Source organism: Hyperoodon ampullatus (genome assembly GCF_949752795.1).
Source record: "Hyperoodon ampullatus genome assembly, chromosome: 7".
Lineage (NCBI taxonomy): Eukaryota > Metazoa > Chordata > Mammalia > Artiodactyla > Ziphiidae > Hyperoodon > Hyperoodon ampullatus.
The window spans coordinates 58,864,505-58,890,874 of NC_136920.1; the positions used below are offsets into that span (position 1 = coordinate 58,864,505).

The window sequence follows — 26,370 nt, forward strand, 5'->3', positions numbered from 1 at the left end:
TATATCTCAATAAAGCTGTTTAAAAAATGTAAGCACAACCCCTGTCTTATAGGAATTTGAATGGCTGAAGATATGAATACACATTTGTATTAAACAGCTAAGCAATACCACAGTATTATATGATTAAGTCAAAATAGGTGCACAAACAACAAGCACCTCTGGCAGGGAATCCAGGTGTTGATGGCCAGGAGAAGTTCTTAGCTTTTGGGGTGTTATAGATCAGATATTGCTGATAATCTCCCCCAAATCATGATCCTTCTCCCCAGACAAATACATATAGACACGAATATACAAAAGTTTGCATACTTAGCACAGGGAACTATATTCTTATAATAACCTATAATGGAAAAGAATATGAAAAAGAATCTATATATATAATATGTGTATATATACATATATATATATAACTGAATCACTTTGCTGTACACCTGAAACACTGTAAATCAACTCTACTTCAATTTTTTAAAATGTAGCAGGTGGGGACTTCCCTGGTGGTCCAGTGCTTAAGACTCCACGTTCCCAATGCAAGGGGCACGGGTTCGATTCCTGGTCGGGGAACTAAGATCCCGCATGCCGCATGGTGTGGCCAAAAAAGAAAAAAAAAAGTTTAAATGTAGTATGTAGAACCAAATAAATTAAGTAAGTAAGGGGGAAAAAACGTTTGCATACTACTTCAAGAGATTCACTGAAACTCTTAACATCACCCATAGGCCACTATGCTAAACCAAGAGATCAAGGGCAAGAGTCATATCATCTTCCTGTTGTTTTAGTAAATAAATAAATGATTAGGAAGAAGTGAATAAGTGACAATCATTGCTACCATTTACTACCACCCACATCTATTTTGTTGAGCACGTACCATGTGTCTAAATCATAATTCCATTACAGGATAAGTATTATTATCCCATTTTACAGTTGGGGAAACTGAGATTAAGTAATTTACCCAAAGTCAAACAGCTACTTTCAGAACTAGCATAGGATCTTAGGTTTCTCTGACTCCAAAGCCTATAATTTTTCCACTATTCTACACCCTCTCTGCCATAAATGAATGTATTAGTGTTTAGGAATTCAGCGGGGGAAATGATCAAATTTAGGAAAAGTCTCTCAGAGAATGTGAGGTCATGAAGATTGGGAAGTATATGAATAACAGAAGGAAGGACAAAGTATGAAGACAATCCTAAAAATGACAATTAAATCAGATACTAAAAGACTTTGTAAACATGTGTAAAATATGCTTAACCTTTTATTGGCCAGAATAAAAGACAGAGCAGGCAACTGGGAGCCCCAGGACACAGGAGCTCTGGCTGGCTCCTCCCACATTGGTCACCATACTAGAGATTGGCTAGTAATTTTCCCCTCTCTGGAGTTAGAACAGATGACTCTAACGTCCCTCCAGGTGCAAGATCTATCAACCACGACAAACAGAATAGAAATCAGAGTGAACAGAATGTATTCTTAAATGGGTCACTTCATACAGAAGAGGTATTGGATGGGAAGAAAGATCTAGATGAGACTGATTTTTCCTCACTTTAATTGTTCATATTTCTGAGTCTCCACAATAGCTATGGATTTAATTATCTAAAAGCCAAACCTTTTTAAAGGTTGACAACTGTCTGGAAGACATTCAAACTGTGGTGTGAACTCTCCCTTTCAGCTCTGGGAAACGTGCTTCCTCTCCCCTGCAATGCTCGGCATCATTTATCAGGACAAAAGTAATCTATTTTGGGACTATATCCACAAATATTCTCTCCCTGCAGTCAGCAAATGAAGAGCAGCTCCAGCTCTGGACCAAATGGAAGAAAAGGCCAGTGACTCTACTGAATGAATGAACGAGGACAGAGCTGTTGCAGTGGGTTACAAAAATACTTGTCCCATGAGCTCGGGAGTCAGGAACCAGAAAAGGACTACACAGCTACTTAAGAACTGAAGTCACGGGGCAAAATCTATGGTGTGTGAGTAGCTTCAGACACCAGAGCCCTGGGGTGGATGGTGACAGAAGTGGGTAAGGGGCCCATGAGGCAAGCAACTGTCTTATGAATATTAACAGAATATATTTGTATATTAACAAATATTATTTAAAATAGCATTGTTACTATCACTTATTGAGTACATCCTTTGTGCTAAGCACTTTGCTCAATCTTTACACCAATCCTCTAATAGAGGCATTGAAATAATTGCCTCTATTTATAGAAGAAAAAACAGAGGCTTAGGTAAATTGCCTAAAGTTATAGGTTTGGTAAGAGGTGCCAAGAATTCAAACCAAATCTGACTCTAAAACCCATGTTTTCCATTCTGCCATACTACCTCTCAAAAGAACAATACCAATTTAATGGCAGCGAAATTCATATAATAATGATAATAATAATAGCCTAAATAATCCTACCATTTGTTGAGCACCTGCTTTATGCCAACATCATTTGCATTTACCCTCACAACCATTCTGTAAAGTAGATATTTCTACCCCCATATTACTGTGAGGAAACCAAAGCTCAGAAATGTTAATTAATATGTCTGATGCACACAGCTAATAAGTGGTGTTCGAGTTGACCTTTTCCTAAGTTCTTTCGAAATTGATTGTAATTTTTCCTTTGGCCATTCTCTTCTGAATGTGTTTAATATGGTGACTATCAAAGCCCGTCTTTGCACTGAGTCTTTAGGCAGTTAGGAACACAGGTTATAGATTCACACAGACCTGGGTTTGAATATCAGCTCCTCCATGTTACTAGCTGTATGATCTTTGGCAAGTCACTTAAGAAATACTTGGGGCTTCCCTGGTGGCGCAGTGCAGGGGACGCGGGTTCGTGCCCTGGTCCGGTAAGATCCCACATCCCGCGGAGCGGGTAGGCCCGTGAGCCATGGCCGCTGAGCCTGCGCGTCCGGAGCCTGTGCTCCTGGCCTCCGGGAGAGGCCACAACAGTGAGAGGCCCGTGTACCGCAAAAATAATAATAAAAAAAAAAAAAGAAAAGAAATACTTGGCCTCACATACTATATCATCTCATTTATATGAAATGACCAGAACAGACAAATCCATAGAGGCATAAAGTAGATTAGTGGTTACCAGGGGGTGGGCAGAGGGGGGAATTGAGGAGTATATGCTTATGGGTACAACGTTTCTTTTTAGAGTGATGAAAATGTTCTGGAATTAGTGATGATGGCTGAACAACTTTATGAATATACTAAAACCCACTAAATTATCCACTTTAAAAGGGTAAATATCATGGTACGTGAGTTATATCTCGATTTTAAAAAGAAAGAAAGAGAGAAAGAGAGATTGAGAGGAAGGGAGGAAGAAAGGAATATCTGGCCTCACACCATATTGCTGGATGGCACTTTTAGGCCACAGCTGAGCTCTGTTAAGCCCAATTCCCTACCTTCCTCCGGGACTTAAATGTTTCAAAACAACTGTGGTCACTGAAATGTAAGCCCAATCCCCTACCATCTCCCCAACTCTCATCCCCATACTCCTCACACTCTCCCTTGATACAAGCTCCCTTGCTTCTCTCTCTTCCAATTTCCTCTGGGCCCTCTGGAACTCCAAACGTGTTCTCATTTCAGGGCCTTCGCACATGCTCTCCCAGTCTAAATTCTATTATTCTTTAAGTCTTAGTCGTGTAACATCGCCAAGAAAACTTGCTTGACTGCTCAGACTTACTTGAATTCTGCTGTTATACACACCATATAGCACACAGAATCTTTTTTTTTTGAGGCATTTATCACAATTAGTTAAGTAATTATACTTTTTTTATTGAAGTATAGTTGATTTACAATATTTTGTTAGTTTCAGGTATACAGCAAAAGGTAGTTATATGTTTAATTAGTCTATTTTGCTGGAAATATAAGCTCCTTGAAGACAGGAACTACTACATCCCAGCATCTAGCATACTCTGGCACATAGCAAGTGCTCAATAAATATTTGCTGATCAAATTAGTAAATCTCTCCAAACCTCACTTCTTTATCTCTAAACAGGTTATAAAGCAACTCATATAATAAGAACCTGCTGTATAAAAAAATAAGTTAAATAAAAAAACAAAAAAAACAAAAACTCATAGAGTTGTTGATACTATTAAATTAGATATTATATGAAAAGGACTTAGCAAGTGCAAGGCACATTGTTAATGGTCAAATTGGGAGCAGTGACAATAACTGTGGTGATTGTTCAGTTCCTCATTTATTAAACAATGTACTTTAGTATGTGACAAGTGCTGAAGATAAAACCATGAACAAAATAGAGAAATGTCCCTGTCCTCCAGAACTTACAGTCTAGTAGTGACCAGGAAATAGCCAACTTCTTGACCATTTTTCTGGGCTTTTGGACTCCCTGCCCTGCTAGGCCCTCTGAAATTTCTGTCCTCCTGTTTCATATCTTCTTATGTCCTCCTAATTCATGTCTGTTGATTTGTCATTTTTTTCAATCCTCACTGCTATTTGTTTATATGAACTCTGCTCCATGTTAGCTTTCAGTGTTTTCATTTGAAAACATTTTACTACGCAATCAGTCCCCAAGGTTGCTCCTTCTGGGCTGGTAAGGCTAGCATATCTTTTGTGATCACCACCCCTCCCCTAATTATATCCTTGTGGTTCAAGGGTATGGTAATCCCCGAAAAGAATGGTAATCTGAGGGTGAGTGACATCCAGACCTGAGCTTGACACTCCAGGACCATCCATTTTCTCTGCAAAGTAACTCAGCAGGTGAGTCACTACCAATTCCCTGTGCATGTTGACTTCCACAGGCACCATCCTTCCATCTTGATCAAAAAGTATGTTTTCTGAAGTCAGATGACTATCAGCATTAGTGTCTTAATTGGATCAATGCTGCTTTACTACTTCTGTTGACCTAAAGAGGTATGTGATCCCGCCCAGTTTTATTCCAGTAAAGCTGAGCTTCTCACTCATTTAAAATTTGAGATGATTTCTTAGGGTCCCAGGCACTGAGCTGAGAGTTTGCAGTTCTAGTCCCAGCTCTACTGTGTACTTACCACATAATGTCAACATTTTTTCATTCACTTATTCATTCAATATTTATCAGGTCAAGTACACTGTAGGCTGCGTATATACAGACATGAAGAAAATACAGTTGCCTACCCTCAATCTTTCCTTTTTCTTTAATTTTTTATTTTATTTTATTTTAATTTATTTATTTTGGCTGCATTGGGTCTTCATTGTTACGTGCAGGCTTTCTCTAGCTGCGGCGAGCGGGGGCTACTCTTTGTTGTGGTGCGTGGGTTTCTCATTGCAATGGCTTCTCTTGTTGCAGAGCATGGGCTCTAGGAGCACAGGTTTCAGTAGTTGTGGTATGTGGGCTCAGTAGTTGTGGCTCGCAGGCTCTAGAGCACAGGCTCAGTAGTTGTGGTGCACAGGCTTAGTTGCTCCGCGGCATGTGGGATCTTCCCAGAGCAGGGCTCGAACCCGTGCCCCCTGGATTGGCAGGTGAATTCTTTCTTTTTTTTGCGGTACGCGGGCCTCTCACTGCTGTGGCCTCTCCCATTGCGGAGTACAGGCTCCAGACGCGCAGGCTCAGCAGCCATGGCTCACGGGCCCAGCTGCTCCATGGCATGTGGGATCCTCCCAGACCAGGGCACAAACCCGTGTCCCCTGCATCGGCAGGCGGACTCTCAACCACTGCACCACCAGGGAAGCCCGGCAGGTGGATTCTTAACTACTGGGACACCAGGGAAGTCCCTACCCTCAATCTTTCTAATGAGGAAAGTAGATGTGCAAATTATTTATTACACTGAAATGAGATCAGTATAATGGGCTGCACAGGTCACAAAGAAGGGAAGGACTGACAACTGGGAAGGTCAAGGAAGGTTTTCATTCCTCATTTCACAGATGAGAGAAACCAAGATTATTATCAAATTAGGGAGATACAAAATACTCAGAAGAGGAAAGGCAGTGGGGTTTTAGGAGGGGTAGAAAATCTAGGCTCAAGTTCAGCACTACCACAAAAGAGACTGTTGACCTATAAGCAAGGCATTCATTCATTCAGGCATTTGGTAAAGCATTTGAGAACCTATTATGTATCAGACACTGCACCAGTAGCTTCCACCTCCTTATCTGTTGTGTCTTCCAGTATTATCTCATATCATGAAGCTCAAATAAAATTATGGAAATGAAAGCAGTTTATTAACTATAGAATAATATCAATGTTCCTATTTGTATAGTCCTTCACACTTAGAAAATACTCTTACTTACATTATCTTCTATAATCTTTACAACAATTCCATATGATGGGCACCATTATCTGCATTTACAGATAAGAAACTGAAGCACAGCGAGGTCAAGTAACCTGCCTAAGGTCACACAGCTAGCAAGAGATAGAACACAGGTCTGATGCAAATCCCATGTGTTTTCCTTATAAATGTAAAGCATTAACTAACACTTCCAGACAGGCTGAGACAAGGATGGTCACAAGACTGCATATGATTAGATGCCAAAAGATAATACCAGCTAAGAGTTCAAAAAATAAACAAGCACTTTGGCTGGAATGGTCTGACAGGTTTTAAGGAAAAGATGAGACCTGAGCTGGGCCTTGAACCATGGAGCATTTGGATAGGTGGTGAAAAAGGTGAGGGCATTCCAAGTGAGAAAGCTCCATAAGATCAAAGATTAGGAATCAGCATTTGGTAAATAAAGAAGAGACTACCTGGCCAAAGCAATAGGGCAGAACGGAAGAGTGAAGTCAGTAACAAAGGAGTCTGGAAGGGAACAGTGGCATCAGACCCAGAGGGGCCCTATATGCCCTTGTATCTTTAGGTGATAGCCTATGACAGATTTCCATGGGCTGTTCAGCAGTATAGAATGGCCAAAAACAGTACTCCCTGAACAATGATCCCTCCCTTTCAGCATTCCTCAGAATCAAGGCTCTTAGAGCAGGAGCATGGAGTCACCAATCTGACGATCTTTAACAGTTAAATTTTAAAACTTTGATTTTTTTCTATTATCCTTTCACCAGATCTAGTTAAATTCTCACAATTTGGCTAAAGTGAACAACAGAGAGTTACTTCATTAAGCATGAAGTGAGGTTTGGGACCTTAAGGAAACAAACCTAGAGACATTCAGGGGCTGCCCCAAAGTTAGGACCAATAGATCCATGAGCAGCAATGATCATGCTGTGTATCATGGAGTACAGTCTCCAAATTAATGCCTCGAATAAAATTTTACCATGAATTGCTAAAAAAAAAAGTCATTATTCTAAGCAGCATGGTACAACTGAAAAAGCACAGCTGAAATCTGTTAAGAGGACAAGGGAAAGTCAAGGAATGCTTTAAGTGGTTCACACGGTTTTACTGCAGTCACGTAATTAAGGTTTTGTAAGTAAAAATGTTTTTTTATTATTACCCTTCCCTTGTCGCCAAGTAGCCTCACATCCCAATCTGTTCAGCGAGTCAAAACGGTATTCTTAGAAAAAAATCTGGAAGCTAATGACCTAAAGCAAAATTAAAATGACCTGCTCAAGGTCGTACATATTATTTGGACCTATTCCGCTGTGATTCCCAATGCGGGGCTCCGGCCAATGCGAGGCGAGGGTAGCGCGAAGGGGGGCGTGGCGCGCGGGTTAACGCCCCGGGAGCAGACAACTAAGCGCAACCCTTTGACAAGGCGCCGCACGTGCTTCTGGGAAGGGCCTTGCTCTCTTCCAAGTCTCTTACCCGGACGTCTGCAGCAGCGCGAGAGCCCCGCGGCCACCTCGCAGCTCAGCTCTTTTCACCACCTCCCCCGCGCCCAGCGTGCGTGGAAACTACGTTACCTTTCCCAGAGCTCCATTCATCCTTTGCTGCTGCGCGGCCTGTAATTGTGCCAGCTGAAGATCGGCCCAAGAAGCCGCGACCGCTGGGCGTCCGAAAACACTGACGGAACGGCCTCGATCCGGTCCGGTAACAATATCCGACCGAGACTCACTCAACTCCCGCAGCACTTTGGTTCCGGCAGCTTCTGAGGCTCAGTGTCTAGAAATCGCCCACTACAGCTCGTGTCACCATCGCTGCGAATTCTCCGGGCAGAATTAATTGCCATCTCTGTGTTGCCCCAATACTTTACACACAATTCTGCTATTTCATCTGCCATACTATATATTAATTATTTGTTACTTTCTCTTTCCCGTGTTTGATTGCGAGTTCCTCAGGGACTGAAGTTCCGCCTGATTAATTAATTCCAGCGTCTAGCACGGGACGTGGAGATCTGACTTCTAACCTCTATTTAAAAGCTGAATGGCCCTAAGTGAGCCTTTCTGACATTCAGTTGCCTCATAATAATTGATAATAACTATTTTTTATTGAGTGACCACTATGTACAGCGCATTATGCTCAGAGCATCAATTTACTCCTCATAAGAAGCCTGTTAGTGAGATATTATCACTGGATTTTACATGTAAGGATATTGCAGGAGGTTAAGAGACTTGTCTAGGGCCAACCGACCGAGACAGAGCTGAGTTTCAAACTGTCTCATTTATACAAAGTGTTTTCCCTTTGACATACCCCTTCTCACATGAGATAATGTCACAGCACACATTCATTTACTTATTTTACACGCATCAACCATTTACTTAGCATGACTTTGTGCCAATCCTTTGAACCTTGGGAAGACAGAGATGAATATTTACATGGTCCCTGCCCTTAAGTGGCTCATAGAGGATTGCATCAAACTACAAGTTTTTCTGTGCAGCAAAGGAAACAATCAGCGAGTGAAGTGACAACCTATGGAATGGGAGAAAATGTTTGCAAATCATACATCTGATAAGGAGTTAATATCTAAAATATATAAGGAACTCAACTTGATAGCAAGAAAACAACTAACCTGATTTAAAATTTGGCAAAGGATCTAAGACATTTCTCAGAAGAAGACATACAAATGGTCAATAGGTATATGAAGAGACGCTCAACATCACTAATCATCAGGGAAATGCAAATCATAACCACAAGATATCATCTCACACCGGTTAGAATGGCGATTATCAAAAAGACAGAAGATAACAAGTGCTGGTGAGGATGTGGAGAAAAGGGAATCCTTGCACACTGCTGGTGGGAATGTAAATTTGTACAGCCACTATCAAAAACAGTATAAACAGTATATGTATAATGGAATATTACAACAGCATTTAAAAAGAAGGAAATTCTACCATTTGTGACAACATGGATGAACATGGAGGACATTATGCTAAATGAAACAAGCCAGGCACAGAAAGACAAATAATCCACAATCTCACCTATGTGGAACGTAAAATAGTCAAACTCATAGAAGCAGAGTACGGAATGGTGGTTACCAGGGGTTGGGGCAGTGGGGGTGAAGGGGAGAGATGAGGAGATGTTAGTCAAAGGTACAAATGTCCAGTTATGCAGGATGAATAAATCTAGAGATCTAATGTACTGCATGATTATAGTTAATAACACCATATTGAATACTGGAAATAGCCTAAGAGAGTAGATTTCAGGTGCTCTCATCACACAAAAAGCTAACTATGTGAGGAAATGATATATTAACTAGCTTGACTGTAGTAATCATTTCACTAGGTATATGTATATCAAATCATCATATTTTACACTGTAAATATATACAATTTTTAAGTGGCTCATAGAGATTAGTAAGGAGACCAAGTTGTAAATAATTATAAAGCAATGAGGAATTCCAGTTACAGAGATATACATATAAACTCTGTATGAAGGGAGTGCATGGTTACAAAGTCAACATCAAGTGAAATAACAAACATGCAGTTATTTTTATTGTTGCTGTTATTATTGCTGCTGCTACTGTTTTGTCATTATTTTTGTACTTAGCAAGGAAAAGTTGTAAAAACTGGTAAATATGAATAGGTCTTCAGTAACAGGGAGTTTCCTTTGTTGTCAGAAACCCTGCCAAGGTACCTTGTCCTATTGCTTTATCAATCCTTCCTATGATGAAATTCCAAGGAGCTACAAAGGGCTATGTAGGTAAATCTACATCCTCCAAAGGTAGCCCTTAACCCCTGTGGAGAAGAGTTGCTAAGAGACCACCTAAAGAGACAAATTCACAGTTAAATGATGCACTGAGCATAATGCATTGCACATAGCGGCCACTCAAATAAAAAATAGTTATTATCAATTTTGATGAGGCAATTGAATGTCGGAAAATTCACTTAGGGTCAATCAGCTTTTACATCGAGGTTAGAAGTCGGATCCACACATCTTGTGCCAGATGCTGGAATGAATTAATCAGACAGGATGTCAGTCCTTGAGGAGCTCACAATCAAACATGGGAAAGAGAAAGTAACAAATAATTAATACATAGTATGGCAGATGAAATAGAAAAATTGTGTGTAAAGTATTGGGGGCAACATAGAGATGGCAATTCATTTTTCCTGGGGAAATAGCAGACAAGTCATAGCTCCACCACAGGTTATTGTCTGCATGGGTATCTAAAAACTGTTGGGATTTTTAGAAGTGAATTTTTAAAAAATAATTTATTTATTTTTGGCTGCGTTGGGTCTTCATTGCTTGCTGTGCGCGGGCTTTCTCTAGTTGCGGCGTGGAGAGCAGGGGCTACTCTTTGTTGCGGTGTGCGGGCTTCTCATTGTGGTGGCTTCTCGTTGCGGAGCATGGGCTCTAGGAGCACGGGCTTCAGTAGTTGTGGCACGTGGGCTCAGTAGTTGTGGCACACGGGCTTTGTTGCTCCGTGGCATGTGGGATCTTCCCGGACCAGGGATCAAATCAGTGTCCCCTGTATTGGCAGGCGGATTCTTAACCACTGTGCCACCAGGGAAGTCCCAGAAGTGAATTTTTAAATAGAAAAAACAAAACAAAACAAAACACTTCAAGTTCTTAGTGTGTCAGGTCAGATCTTTTCAGGTTATTCTCCCAATAACCCTGTGAAGCTGGGGATCATTATACTTATTTCATAGATGAGGAACAGAGGCACAGAGAAGTTACCTAGTTAACATAAGGCACACTGTAAGCGATGAGCTGGCTAATTTCAGCACCTGTGCTCCTTCGGCTCCATAGGACTGCAAATACAGGTTTCCAGAAGGGCAGGTTGGCTAAGCCAGAGAGTTTTTTCCTTGTCTAGTCCAGGTAAATGCTATCTGGTAACATACAAATCCATCTTTGTGTTGTTCATACACTCTGAGGAGGGAGGAAGCTGAAGGGAAGAGGTAAAAAGAAGAGGACAATTAGTTCTATGTATCGAAGTAAAAGGCTTCCCTTTTAAACTAGAATACTTTAAAAGGTCAGGAATCAAGGACCCAAAAGGGAGGTGAAATCAGCATACATGGATGTAAAGATACCTTAGCAATATCTATTAATCTATTGGAATCTATATTATTGTTGCCAAGCTTTGTTGATTATGTCATGAGTTATAAAGGTATATGAGCTTACTGAACTTTCCAGAAGGACACTTTCATACAGATATGATCAGATATCCTTCCCTATCTATTATTTTGTAGCTTCTCTGACTTATTTTGTCTCCAGACTCTAAAAACTAAAACTCTCTTGGGGATACCAAGACACACCTCAACACAGCCTACTTTCCAGGTACTAAGGCTCCTACCTTCTTGCTTCAGCCTTCTATAGACTTGTCTTTGTATCTCCAGTATCTACTCCAGGGCCTGAACCATGGTAATATGCATCTGGTGAACTGATTGAAATCTTCCTCTTCTTCTAGCTCTTTTTTCTCCTACCTCTAACCCATCTCTACAATAGCATTTCTGTCTGCACTTTCACAAGTGGCATTGTAGAGACATAAGGATGGGAGAATATGTATTGAATCAAATCCTGCTTCAGCCATTTACTCACTATGTGGTTTTGAAAAAGAGGGAGTGATGAATGTCTGGGGAGCTTCAAGTTTGGCTGAAATGTAGACATAGAGAAAAAATGGTAAGAAAAGAGACTAGAGAGGAAGAACAGAGTCACATCATTAAATCCTAGGCCAAAGGGTTGGGGAAGATTTGACCAGTCAGGAGCCAGTGAAGAATGGAATAGTGGAGGAGAGAATGGAGCCAGTGAGTCCAGCCAGAAGACTAAGGGAGGAATTTTTTAAACTGGATTCCCAGTTTATTATAAAAGGATATGATAAAGACTATAGATGAACACCCAGATGGAAGAGATGCATAGGGCAAAGTATGGGGAAAGGAGGAGGAGCTTCCGTACTTTCTCTGAGCACACCACTCTCCCCAAATCTTCAGGTGCTCATCAACCTGGAAGCTCCCTAAGGGAGTAATATAAGAGAGAAGAAGGAAGGCCTAAATTAAGGCACTGATAGAGATGGAGAGGAATTAATATAAGTGATGTTAAGGAGGTATAATGACCAGGAATGGTGCCTGATTAGATGTGGGCAGTAAGGGACATTCTGAGTTATATCCTGGGATGAGTACTGAGTACCCGTCTACAAGTAGGTGGCAGATAAGCCAGTTTCCCATTCTCCCAGGCATATGATATGCTGCTTCCCCTCTCTTTATTTTCTAGAAGCCTCTTGGGCCATCAGCCTAGAGTAGGAAATAGATTGAGGCTCAACAAGTCCCTTGTGACCTCCCCATTGGGAGAAATAGAAAAAAAGGGATGGAACATTTGAATGCCACCTGTAAGGGCTGCCTGAAGTAAATCCTTTAGGCCTAAATTCTGGATAGTTTTGCCTTCATGATGCGGGGATACTAGAGGAGAGGCAGCTAAGACAGTAGGGCTAAGGAAGAGGTAACCAAATAGTAAATTATGATCACTTCACTTTTAAAATGATTTGACAAATCCCTCTCTCTCTCTCCTTCAGGCCATTCTTAATGCTGCCATCAGAGTGACATTTCTAATCACAAATATAACAAATATGACCGTGTCACTTCCCTGCCCAAGGATGTTTAATGCTCCCCACACTCTGCCTGTAGCAGTACTGTCCAACAGAACTTTCTGCAAATATGTAAATGTTCTATTATCTGCTCTGTCCAGTATGGTAGCTACCAACCATCTATGGCAATTGAGTACTTGAAATGTGACTAGTGCAACCTAGAAATTGGATTTTAATTTAATTTTATTTAAAATGTAAATAGCAACATATGGCTAGTGGCTCCCTAGAGTAGCCTATAGGATTAAGTCCAAACTCCTGGATACAACATACCAAGTCCTTCACTCTCTAGAACTTGTCTACGTATCTAGCCTCATTTGCCACCCTTTTCAACACAAATATTACACCCCAGTCAACATAAATTCCTGTAATTCTTCAACCATGATATACTCTCTCACACCTCCCTGCCTTTGTACCTGCAATTTTCTCTGCTGAAATGACCTTTCTTTACTCATCCACCTGGAAAACTCCTACTTCTCTTTTTTTTTTTTTTTTTTTTTTGCGGTACGCGGGCCTCTCACTGCTGTGGCCTCTCCCGTTGCGGAGCACAGGCTCCGGACGCGCAGGCTCAACGGCCGTGGCTCATGGGCCCAGCCGCTTCGCGGCATGTGGGATCTTCCCGGACCGGGGCACAAACCCGTGTCCCCTGCATCGGCAGGCGGACTCTCAACCACTGCGCCACCAGGGAAGCCCTCCTACTTCTCTTTCAAGACACAGGTTGAATGTTACCTTTCCTATTTAGTCTCTTGCATGCATTTCACAGGAATGGTATTGTCCCTCCACTATACTTCTCTGGCCTATTTTTCATGTCCTCAACACAGAATATTGTAACTATTTGCTCATTTGTATATCTTTCCCACTAGATTGTGGGCATTTTTTAAAATTTATTTATTTATTTGGCTGTGCCGGGTCTTAGTTGCGGCATGCAGGATCTTCATTGCCGAGTGTGGGATCTTCATTTGTGGCGTGTGGGTTCTTAGTTGTGGCATGTGGAATCTAGTTCCCTGACCTGGTATCGAACCCAGGCCCCCTGAATTGGGAGCTCGGAGTCTTAGCCACTGGACCACCAGGGAAGTCCCAATTGTGAGCATTTTTAAAAGAGTATTCTTTTTTATTCCACCTCAAAGATTAACAAAGATAATCAAACCACCTACATGAACATTATGCAGTTTTACCAAAGGTAGGATGATAGGTATGTTTTCTCACTTTGTAGATGACAAAACTAAGGGAAGAAGATAGGTGGCTTGCCTAAGCTTAAACACCTTGTACATGACAAAAACAGGGTAATGACAATAGATTTTATTAGCTCTGGAAGTCCATTCTTATGGTCAACAACAGCAAAAAGCAAACTGGAAGCTCTGAGATCCTTCCATTGCCAATCCTAAATCTCAAACCAACACTTGGTGAATTGGCATTTACACAACACACATGAACTTGGGCCCCGAGCAACTTAACTGAGGAACTAACAATGAGGTCAGTCTTTTCCCAGATAAGAATGGAGGCTAAATGCACTGAAACACCAACTTCTTCAGCTTTGTAAATTTCTCCTCCCCCTCAAGACAGATGTCTCCCAATCTTTGTCCACTTAATGTTATACTTAGTCCTGTGTAGCACATTCTTAAAGGAATATTCTTCATTTTTCTTTGTATCCCCAGCATTTGGCACAGTTTGTAGAACACAGTGAGGTTCCTAAAATGTTAAATGGAATAATGAATGAGTGAATATTTATAGGTTTCTAGATATAATTATGGATTTAAGATTTTTTTTCCAGATCTTGCACCACACACACACACGCACAAAAGCATGGAGAAACTTTTGCCTTTCTGGCTTTATTTTTACAAGCCAGTTGTCTTTAAAAGCTTTTAAAAATATCTGTTCCAGCCCACAGCACAACCACATCAGAGAAAGCTTTAGGGAACAAGAGAGAATAAAAGGAGGCCCTTTAAAAGAATATGTTTGATCTCAGGTTAAACTTCCTTTAAAGTAATAATTCTGTGGTACCTATTATAAAAAGTTTCCCAAGGATGTCAAATAGCTCTAATTTTTGGCTTAAGTGAAAATATATGCATTAAGCTACCTCCAACTGAAAACTATTTTAGCTTCAAGTAGGACTCTTCTGCTTCTATTTTTTGGTATAGTTTTGATACAAAGAAAATCATACTTGAAAGGGAAAAAAAAAAAAAAAAGAAGGCCAGAGGTGGAAGAGAGCTGGCTACCTAAAAAAAGCCAGAAAGAAATGGTGCTGACTCTCCAGCCTGTACTTTACCAGGAGTTTTCTGCTTGTGCAGGGCTGGGCCAAGTGAGTGGGGATTACCTAACTCCGGAGAGAGGGAGAAAGGATGATGGAAGAGGCTGCAAGAGGGAAGCGCAAGTGGTTAGTGAGATCTTAGAAGCCCATAAGAAGAGAGGGAGAGGGTGCAAAGAGCCTCTCACCAAGCAGCTACATGTTCAACTCAGTTGAGAATCTTTCTAGAAGCCCAGAACCTGTGTTCTAAGCCCCGGGAATACTTTCTTGACCTACTGAGGTAGGAGCTTCTAACCTTCATCCCCAATTGTCCACTCCTCCAGTTATCTGACTTTATTTGAATGCCTCCTCCTCTTTACCTCCACATCTACTTCCCAAGATCCACTTTCACTGTCTCTCACCTGAACTATTGTGCTGGCTTCTAATTGATCTACAGCCTTCAGTCTCATCCCCACTCCAGTTTATTTCCAAAAGCTGCCTTCCTGAAGTATATATCATGGAGATCATTATTTAAGAAACAACATTAAAAAACACACCAAAACCTTCAATAGCTACGTATAGCCTTCCAATTTAACAACATACTCCTTTCCTTGGAATTCATAACTCTCATGATCTATCTCCAATTTACCATTCCAACCACTCCTATTTATATACCCATTGCTTCTACTACACTGATAACTCCATTCAACCTACTTTCCTATACCTCCCTTTTGGACTTTACCACTTGTATTATAGTTCTTTACAGATGTGTTTGTCTGACCCCCAGATCATGCTCTTTGATTTTAGAATCCCTGTGTGATTCAGCATTGTGTTTCTCTCAGCATCTTTATTGCATGTACATATTGGAGGCACCAGAAAATATCTGTGGACAAACACTGGGCTTGCTGACAAATACTAACATCTTTGGCCCCAAGTTTCCTAATCAAAATATAAATAGTTCTCATGATATGCTACTCCTATTTGAGTCTCTGAGGACTGTTTCTTAAAAATGGGAGGGAGGGCATACTTACTGCAAAACTTTTGGAGAAGATAGAAAATTATAAACAAATAGGGCTTCCCTGGTGGCGCAGTGGTTAAGAATCCATCGGCCAATGCAAGGGACATGGGTGCAAGCCCTGGTCCATGAAGATCCCACATGCCACAGAGCAACTAAGCCTGTGCGCCACAACTACTGAGCCTACGCTCTAGAGCCCGCAAGCCACAACTACTGGAACCCACATGCCTAGAGCCTGTGCTCCGCAGCAAGAAAAGCCGCTGCAATGAGAAGCCTGCGCGCCTCAATGAAGAGTATCCCCTGCTCGCTGCAACTAGAGAAAGCCCGCGCGTGGCAACGAAGACCCAACGCAGCCAAAAATAAATATAAATAAAATAAATAAATTTATTTTTAAAAATAAACAAAATCAACACTACCCAAAGACAGCCAGTACAGTAACATTTCATTATATTTCTCTTTTATCCATGTATTTAAAAAATAATTTTAATATGGTCTGCATCCAGTTTTAAAAGTAGTTTTGTTTCCAGTATATTATAACATAATCTATACCCTAGTTTACTAAAAAAAAACTCATTGCAAATATCATTGTAGCTGAATAATATTCTATTACAAAGATGTATCATTGGATCCTAAATTGTCTACTTTTAATATTATAGATTATACTAAATTTTCATGTTAAAATTACTTCCTAATGATAGCTATCATGAGAAGCAGAATTACTTCCAGATAGATTCATTTTGAGGCTTTTGATATATTTTGTCAAATTGCTATCACTTTATTTCTCTGTATTTCCTGTTTTACCACACCTCCAGAAACATTGAATATTAATATATTTGAAAACTTTCCAAATTTTGTTAAGTAAAAAATTTCATATCAAAAATCTTTTCAAATTTAATAGAGTATAAATTGCATAGTTTTCATTTTCTGTTGTTAGTATGACTGAACCTTTCCCATGCTTTGTTATACAATTTTATTTCCTTTGTGAATTGCTGGTTACCCATTTATCCTTTGGAGTCTTAATACTTTTATTCCTGTCAATCTCAGCCTTTTATACATACTCTTATCATGTTTTAGGAAGCAGCTTATATTCAGGGAAAGAAAATCAGGCTGGGGTTCAAGAAACCTGTTTTCAAGTCCCAGCACCACCATTATGTGACCCCGAGCAAGTCACTTCTCTCTAGACTTCAATATCCAAAACTGTACAATAAGGATGATACACTAGGAGCTCTAAGATCAAGGGAAAGGCCAAGTAGATAGGGCTACCCTCCAAAACTCCTGCCTTCTTCTTTAATTAGAACAGCTCCCTTTTAATCCATTATATGTGTACACAATTCTGAAGGCCCTCCATTTCTAATGGTCTTGGATTCCATTATTCTGCCATACATAGGCAGTTCATTATTCTTTCCACTTTATAGATGAGGAAACTAAAGTTCAATCCAAGTGAACAGATTATTCTTCAAGCCTGGCTAAAAGGAGGCCAGACCTTCCAACTCTATTGTGGGCCCTAGCCCTTTCTCAAATCTAGAACCACCCTCTCTTCCTGAATTCCAACTCTTCCTGAGACTGGACTGATCAGCATTTCAGGGTCCTCCAGCAAGTGTATCCCTACCATGAAATGCTTAACAAATCTCCACCCTAAATCACTTGAGGTAACCCTGTTCCTTCCAAGCCAAAGAGGTAAATTCTTCTGAGTAAAACAGAAGTCACCCTTTGTTGATAATGCTGTCATGAAGTAAGAAGTGGTCACTGACCTCATGAAGGACTCCCCTACATGCACAGCCATATAGGCCTAGGGGAGTTACTATGCCACTTGACCTTTGCCATATCTTCTTCCCCAATTTTTCTGGATTATGATTCTTCAAAAGTTTCAAAACTTTCTTTAAAAAATGTTTATGCCATCTAATAATAACAGCAACACAGTGCTTTCTTTTTCCTGAAACACCTTCACAGACATTTTCTCAATTATTCTTCACCACAATCTTATAAAGAAAGTAGAGGGACTTACATCCTCATCGCAAGATGAGGAAATTAAGACTCAGAGGATTGAAGTGACTTGCTCAACATCACACAGCTAGAAAGTAGACTCAGGTTTTAGCCTCCTAGCCCAATGCTCGTTTCATCCAGCCTCTACCTCTCAACATTATCTCATTTGATAATTGTTACTTGGAGACCCACATTCAGGCCAATTTACCATTATTACAGGCCCCTTGAGCAGTCAGTCCCTTTACTCCCATGGAAAGTCCCACGGGAGGGAACAAAAGAGATCAAAACTTATTTCTCTCCTGTCAAGTAAATAAATAAGTGAATAAAATCATGGAAAACTCCTCCTTCTCTATCCTGCTTATCTGCCTAATTAGAAACTGTAGTGCAAGACAACATTTAGATAACTAGGAAAGCTCCTACCAGAAGTTGGGGCTGGAAGACCTAACATATTTCTTGACCAGGCTGTGAAGAGTTGTTACAGCCATTTTAACACAGGAGAAAGACTGAGTACATCTAGTAAGAGGTGACATCTTAAATGTAAAGGACCCAACTTTTTTTTTTTAATGTATGTATTTATTTATTTGGCTGCATTGGGTCTTTGTTGCTGCACGCAGGCTTTCTCTAGTTATGGCGAGCGGGGGCTACTCTTGGATGCAGTGCGAGGGCTTCTCATTGCAGTGGCTTCTCTTGTTGTGGAACCCGGGCTCTAGACACAAGGACTTCAGTAGTTGTGGCTCGCGGGTTCTAGAGCACAGGCTCAGTAGTTGTGGCTTGGTTGCTCTGCATTATGTGGGACCTTCCCGGACCAGGGATCGAATCCGTGTCCCCTGCATTGGCAGGCGGATTCTTAACCACTGCGCCACCAGGGAAGTCCGAAAAGACCCAACTTTTGAGAAGGCTCTGATTATTAGATACTCCTACATTTGGTGAAAGTTTGGTTTTGTTTCTTCAGAGATCTTTACCACCCCAAGATATTATGATTCTGGGTTTCTCAAGAGTGTAATACTCTAGAATCTTAAGACTGTAAAGTGTCTAAAGGCTCTAAAATCTTGTAATTCTTGTGGAACAACTTTACAAAGGGAAGATCAAGTTGTGGAGTAGCCAGTTCTTAGCTGTCTCTCCTTCTCTACCTGCCCCACCCCTAATCTGCTATTCACTTAAATCCCCAAGTATTTAATCGCTCATTGGAGAAATACAAAAATTATGGCACATTCATCCATGGAATACTTTATACTGTATATTCAATTAAAATGACGAAGAAAAATACTTAACTTTGTAACAAAGAATACATGACTTTATATAGCATTACCCCAACTGTGTTAAAATAGATACACAGAAAAAAAAAAAAGGAAGAATGACAAAAATCAGTCATGATTATTTCTGGCCGGTGGGATATCAGCATTTTTCTTTTCATTATGCTTTCCCAAATTTCCAAATTTTCTAAATTACGCATATATTTTTATAATCAGAAAAAAAATGTTTTAAGTTCAAACGTGTTAGGCCACATCTGGCGCCGCCAATTTATTGTTGGGATACAAAGATGAGTCATCTCAAAGGCGAGGGAGGGGCCAGCTGGGCATTGACAAGGGCTGGCTTTGAAGGGGAGGGACAAGCACTGGATAGGGTGAGGACTGATCAGCTTAGTTAGAGTTCAACCCGGAAGCGCTGACGGTGGCACACGACAGGGCAAAATCCAGCCACAAGAACTGGGAATAACGTGGCAACCACAATACCCCAACCCCGGCGGCCCTCTGGCCCACGCCCCTGGCGAGTTCCCGCCCCTTGCCTTTCCCCATTGGTCTGCTGAAGCTCATTTGGCTCCTAGGGCCCGCCCCTCTGGGGCGTACGAGGGGTGGTACATCCCTCCCCCACTTCCGACAGGAGCAGCCATACTGAGTGTGGCGGGAACGAGACTTTGCGGGCGCAGTTCGCTCTTTGGCCTCCGCTTTTATCCTCCCAGTGTTTCTCTTTAGTCTCGGGTTATCAGGACCCAGAGGAAAGGGCGGTTTGCCAGTTGGTAGCGGGGCGTTCGTGTGAAGTGCAGAGGTTTCCTTCACTGCCTCCAGTTCCCTGGAGGCCGGCGGGTTTTAGTTTTCAAAAGGAGATGTCATCACAAAATCTTTGCAAGGTCCTAATGCCCTGTTGTTAGGACCTCAGAACCACTTAAAATCAGATCCTTAGCGTTAGGGTGACCATATAATTTATTGTTCAAACTGGCACAAATTTGAAAGCCTAAGGTGATACTATTAATTACCATTGGCCCTACAGTCATATATGTGGATTGTTCTGGAATTTAGAGTCACCCTACTCCAGATCAAGTCTTAGGCCCAGGTTTTTGTTTGTGTGTGCACGTGCACACGCGCGCTGAAATGTATGTACCGAACACTTCCATTTTAATCATTTTTATTTTTTTATTTTAATGTAGTTGATTCACAGTGTTATATTGGTTTCAGGTTTACAATGTAGTAATTCTATATTTTTATAGATTATTCTCCGTTTAAAGTTATAACATTGGCTCTACATTAGATGCTTGTATCTTATTCATTTTATATCTTCTACTTCGTGCCTCTTAATCCCCTTAACCTATCTTGTCCCTTCCCCACCCCCTCCACAATGGTGACCACTAGTTTGTTCTCTATATCTGTGTCTGTTTCTGTTTCTTGTTATATTCATTTGCTTATTTTTTAGTTTCCACATATAAGTGAAAACACAGTATTTGATTTATTTCACTAAGCATAATACCCTCTAGCTCCAGCCATGTTGTTGCAAATCCTTTTAAATAATTTTTAAGTGGCATTAATTACATTCACAGTGTAGTGCAACTGTCACCATTATCTGTTTCCAAAATTTTTTATCACCTCAAATAGAAACCCTACCATTTGGCAATAACTCCCTATTACCCCATTTCACCAGCCCCTGGTAGTCTCTTTGAATTTGCCTTTACTAGGTAATTCACATAAGTGGAATCATGCAATATTTGTTCTTTTATGTCTGACTTACTTCCTCAGTATAATGTTTTCAAGGTTCATCCATATTGTAGCATGTATCAGTACTTCATTCCATTTTATGGCTTAATAAAATTCCATTGTATGGTTATATCATAATTTGTTTTTCCATTTATTAGCTAGCTGATGGACACTTGGGTTGTTTCTACCTTTTGGCTATTGTGAATAATGCTGCTATGAAAACTCCCATACAAGTATTTTGTTTGATTCCCTGCTTTCAATTCTTTTGAGTATATACTTAGGAGTAGGACTGTTGGGTCATATGGTAATTCTATGTTTTAACTTTTTGAGGACCTGTCATACTGTTTTCCACAGCAGCTGTACCATTTTACACTCCCATCAAAAATAGATAAGGGGGGACTTCCGTGGTGGTGCAGTGGTTAAGAATCCGCCTGCCAATGCACGGGCATGAGTTCGATCCCTGGTCCAGGAAAATCCCACATGCTGCTGAGCAACTAATCCCCTGTGCCGCAAGTAGTGAGCCTGCGTGCTACAACTACTGAAGCCCGTGCACCTAGAGCCCTGCTCTGCAACAAGAGAAGCCACCGCAATGAGAAGCCTGCTTACCACAATGAAGGATAGCTCCCACTCGCTGCAACTAGGGAAAGCCTGCACACAGCAACAAAGACCTAATGCAGCCAAAAACTAAATAAAATTTTAAAAAAAACAATGGATAAGGGTTCCAATTTCTCTACATCCTCATGAAAACTTGTTATTTTCCAGTTTTTATTTTATTTTATTTATTTATTTAACATAAATAAGCAGGATCAACAAGCAGGATCCTGGCTTACTTCAGGACATAAAGTTTATAGAACGGGCCTTTAATTCATGGCCTTGGATACCAAGATTTTAGAAATCTAAATCTTTACTGGCTGAGTTACATGAAGGGCTCCCTGTTGAGGCCAAGAGCCAAAATGTCAATTTCACTTAAATTTTTTTTCTACCAGTGTACATTAATAGAAATGCCCTTGCAAAATTTGACTTTAAAAAAAATTGAGCACATATGTCTGAAGTTTAAAATCATTTTATTCAACAAATATGTACAGAGAACTTTAGGTCTGTTACCGTCTTTATTCTTATTTTGTTCATTAATTTGTAAAGTAAATATTATGAATTTCTCTTTCTCTGAGATTTACATGTTGCTCTCTATTAAGGCTTGCTCTCTAGTCCTTCCAGCATGTGTCCAAGTCAAGATGAAATGTGGTGTATATGTAGTGCCAATGCTTCCCCATCACATTCATTTCTGGACATCTTTAAGTAGCTTTTTTTTTCCTTCAAGACTATAAGGTTTGGGATAGAGAGCAATTAGAAATTACAAGGATAGGAGGGATTTTTAGACCCTGTCCTAATTGGAGTAGGTGGTAATGTTGGTGGGGTCCTATTATGTTTTTTTTTCTTCAAATCATTTTAATAACCTGGCACTGATTCAAAGTATAAGAAGATTCAAACGTCTTCCCTTTAAAGGGGATGCTACCATGATTGCCTCACAACAAGCATGATCGAAGGCAATCATGAGACTGGATTCCAAAGAGCAAGGGTCGTAGGAAAGCTCCAAGGCTCACAGATTGAAGAGCTTGGTTTCAGAAAGTCTCTTGAGGGTGAGCAGACAGCAGAAGAGACCTGAAATTTTAAGAGATCCTCAGAGGGCGGGGTGCAATTGCTGGGTCACGAGCACCTTAAGGCATGCCTTGATGGTAATTTGGTGTCAAGAGTATTTGTCATCTGGGAGAACTGAGCAGGATGGGCCATGCAGGTCTGTTGTCTCATAGGGTCAAGCTTCTTCAGCGAGTAGATCCGGTCTCCCTGCTCATTGAGATAATACTGGAGAAACATGACCACACCAAAGCCAGAGGGTCCAATTCCGTCTGCCCATATTATGTTGTGCTTTAAAAAAAATATGGAAGTTTTTACTTTTGGAAATTAAAAAAAAAGAATCTGTCCAAAATAGAAGCTGCATTCACTAAGCAGTCAATTCTATAAGTGAAGAAATTGCCAATTTAACAAAATTTATTTATTTATTTTGGCTGCACCATGTCTTAGCTGCAACATGCGGGATCTTCCTTGCAGCATGCAGGATCTTTAGTTGTGGCACACAGGCTATTAGTTCTGGCCTGCGAGCTTCTTTAGTTGCAGCATGATGACACTTAATTGCGGCATGCATGTGGGATCTAGTTTCCCGACAAGAGATCGAACCCAGGTCCCCTGCATTGGGAGCATGGAGTCTTACCCACTGGACCACCAGGGAAGTCCCAGAAATTGCCGATTATAATGTTCTCTCTTTCAAACCTTTCCACAAACCTTCCCACCCCTTGAGCCAATCTTCTATCAGAATTACCTTTAAAAATAAACAGACCAGGGCTTCCCTGGTGGGGCAGTGGTTGAGAGTCCGCCTGCCGATGCAGGGGACACGGGTTCGTGACCCGGTCCGGGAAGATCCCACATGGCCACTGAACCTGCGCGTCCGGAGCCTGTGTTCCGCAGCGGGAGAGGCCACAACAGTGAGAGGCCCGCGTACCGCAAAAAAAATAAAAAATAAAAAAATAAACAGACCTGAAAGAAAAGTGTATCTAAATATGACTTTTGTACCTGCAGAGCATATCTCTTCTCAAGAACATATAAAAGGCATAATAATTATCTCCTTTGCTCCTTCCCAAATTTTCTGCAACTAGGAATTATAGTGAGTATTTTACTCTATGCTCTCTAAAAATCAGACAATTATAGTATGTGTTTTCTAGTTCAGTCTCTCTGTTGAGCATGTGAGATTGCTTGGTTCTAAAGCCTTTGGATTAGGGCAGTCTCACTGCTAAAGAAAGAAACCCTTAGCCAGTCTGTGGGGCTGCAAGATCTGATTTCTTACTAGAGGTTACTCATAATTAGAGTTGCAAGATTTAGCAAACAAAAATAAGTATGCCCAGTTAAATTTGAATATAGAATTTAAAATTCTAATTTAATTTGGCATCCAGTATTTTATCTGGCAACCCAATCTAATTAATACACCAATATTATGCATTCATTATTTCAACTTAATATGTTTTTATTGAACACCCCTAGAGTAAAACACTGGGCTAGGCTTTGTAGGTCAAACCGCAGGTAAAATGTGTGTCCTCAAAGAATTTATAATATTGGAACATATAAGGCAGAACACTGAAATTACATGTAAACAAACGAAAACTACATGTATAATAATGTTACTATATAGAGCTGCCTGTCAGTCTCTCTGTAGTTTGTTTCTTTGAATGTTGAGTATTGGTCCCTTTCAGGTATTTGTATTTGGAAGAACAGAGTCCTTCCCCTGTAGTAAAGCTCTGTCTTGGAATTAGCATGACTTTTGCCTGTTCATTACTACCAAAGCATAAATACCCGGTATTGAACAGGACTGTTCAATATTTTAACTCTATACAGCAAAGTGAAAAATTAGAAAGCTAGACACTTAAATGCTCTTTTTTCATTATAATTTCAAGCTTGCTTTATCTTAATTTGTGATTGATGTTTAATCAGTAGTGGTTTGTTATACTTTGAGCTTTTGGGTTTGCCTTCTGTTAAGAATTTAATGGAATTTAATGACTCTAAGCAAACACTTAAGAAGATGATACTTAAAGGAAGCCTATGACCCCTTTGCAATGGATGAATTGTTTTGCAATGTGAGTAATTTCATTCTCTAATTTATGAGTTTATAAGTAAAATGGGTTAATAGTTCAGATACTAATGTTAAGTTTTCTATCAAATAATACAAAAGGGATGTTATCCCAAGGGGAAAAGAGTAACATTTCTATATAAACATTTTTTTTTGCATCTTTCCCTCCAAATGATAACTATTTACTGAGTTCTTTCTCTGTGCAGGCACTATGTTACATGCTTTACAGACATCATTTAATTTAATTCTGATGGAAAAACCAAGGCTAGAGAGGTTGGAGATGTGACCCAATATTTTTTTAGGATATCTGGTGATCTTGTAAACACTAACAACAGAAAGCACAACTGCATGCAACATTTTGCTTAAATGAAGAGTTTTAAAGCACTCAATTTTTATAAGAGAGATCTGAGTTAAATACAAGAAAAAACTTCCTGATAATGAAGAACTGGAATGGGGAGAGTGGAGAGATTTTCTTCACTATATAGTATACTAAAGGATCAGTTGATGTTTATATGCCTAGAAGCTGATAGAGATGAATAAGCGCTACAGATATTCTCTGAGCTCAGTAATTATGGGAAAAGGACTTTGCCTGGAGACCAGAGAGGGGACTTGTATCCGCTGTGTGTTGTTCCCTTTCCAGCTTCAATCCTATGTCCACCTACTGTGGAAACTTGCATGGCAATTGCTACTTCTAAAACAATAAATAATAATTATCTACCTCTAGCTATTGGATTCTTACTTCAATGAAATATGTGTAAAACTAAACTCACTATCTTCCTACCTTTCTTGACCTTGTATGCCCCACTTCTTTATTTGCTACCTTCTTTTTTCTTTCCTTCTCTTCAGAACAAAGTTCCTTAGATGAAAGAGTCTTCACTTCTTGCCTCCATTTCTTTTTTTTTTTCCTCCATTTCTTAGTCTCCCATTTCCTCTTAAACCCAAGAGTGGCTTGTCTCCTCCTCTCTCCATTGAAACTTCTTTGACTCAGGACAGTGACCTTTTAAAAAAGGAAAACTTTATTGAAATATAATTTACATATGATAAAGTCACTCATTTTAAGTGGCTTAATTATAATTCAGAGATTTTTATTAAATTTACAACACTGTACAATCATCACCACAATCAAATCTGAAAACATTTCTATTGCCTTGAAAAGAGCCCTGGGCCCATTTGCAGTCACTCACCTTTTGAGAACAGATTCAGTGAATGATTTTCAGTCCACAACTTACCTAACTGCTCTGAATACATTTGGCCCTACTGACTATACCTTTCCTTTTGAAACTTTCTCTTCCCTTCTTTCTAGCCATCACTTTCTCCTGGTTTCTCTCCTAACTTTTTGATAATTCTTCACAGATTACTTTCTCTGCCAAGCTTTATTATTTTTTTAAATATTTATTTATTTATGTATTTAGTTGCACCGGGTCTTAGTTGCGGCACGCGGGATCTTCCTTGCCACGTGCGGAATTTTTGTCACGGTATGAGGGATCTGTTTCCCTGACCAGGGATTGAACCCCGGCCCCCTGCATTGAGAACTTGTAGTCTTAGGCACTGGACCACCCGGGAAGTCCCTGCCTTACTTAAAATTTATTTATTTATTTATTTATTTACTTATTTATTTATATCTGCATTAGGTCTTTGTTGCTGCGTGTGGGCTCTCTCTAGTTGCGGTGAGCAGGGGCTACTCTTCGCTGCGGTGTGCTGGCTTCTCATCG

The 26,370-nt window shown here is 40.3% G+C and overlaps 1 protein-coding gene and 1 pseudogene across 3 annotated transcripts in view; both read right to left on the minus strand.

Annotated features, from left to right (window-relative positions):
* The window catches only part of MRPL48 (mitochondrial ribosomal protein L48), a 49,732-nt gene extending 41,908 nt beyond the window's left edge, over positions 1–7,824 (minus strand). For both annotated transcript variants that reach the window (XM_079708731.1, XM_079708730.1), the window contains exon 1: positions 7,750–7,824. In XM_079708731.1, the coding sequence (XP_079564857.1) occupies positions 7,750–7,766 (17 nt within the window). In that variant the 5' untranslated portion in view covers positions 7,767–7,824. The remainder of the gene's footprint in view (positions 1–7,749) is intronic.
* A 14,839-nt stretch (positions 7,825–22,663) lies between these two features.
* Positions 22,664–22,857, minus strand: LOC307056495 (H/ACA ribonucleoprotein complex subunit 3-like; annotated as a pseudogene). Its single transcript has one exon. The product of its transcript is annotated as an H/ACA ribonucleoprotein complex subunit 3-like (transcript).
* Between the last annotated feature and the right edge of the window lie 3,513 nt (positions 22,858–26,370).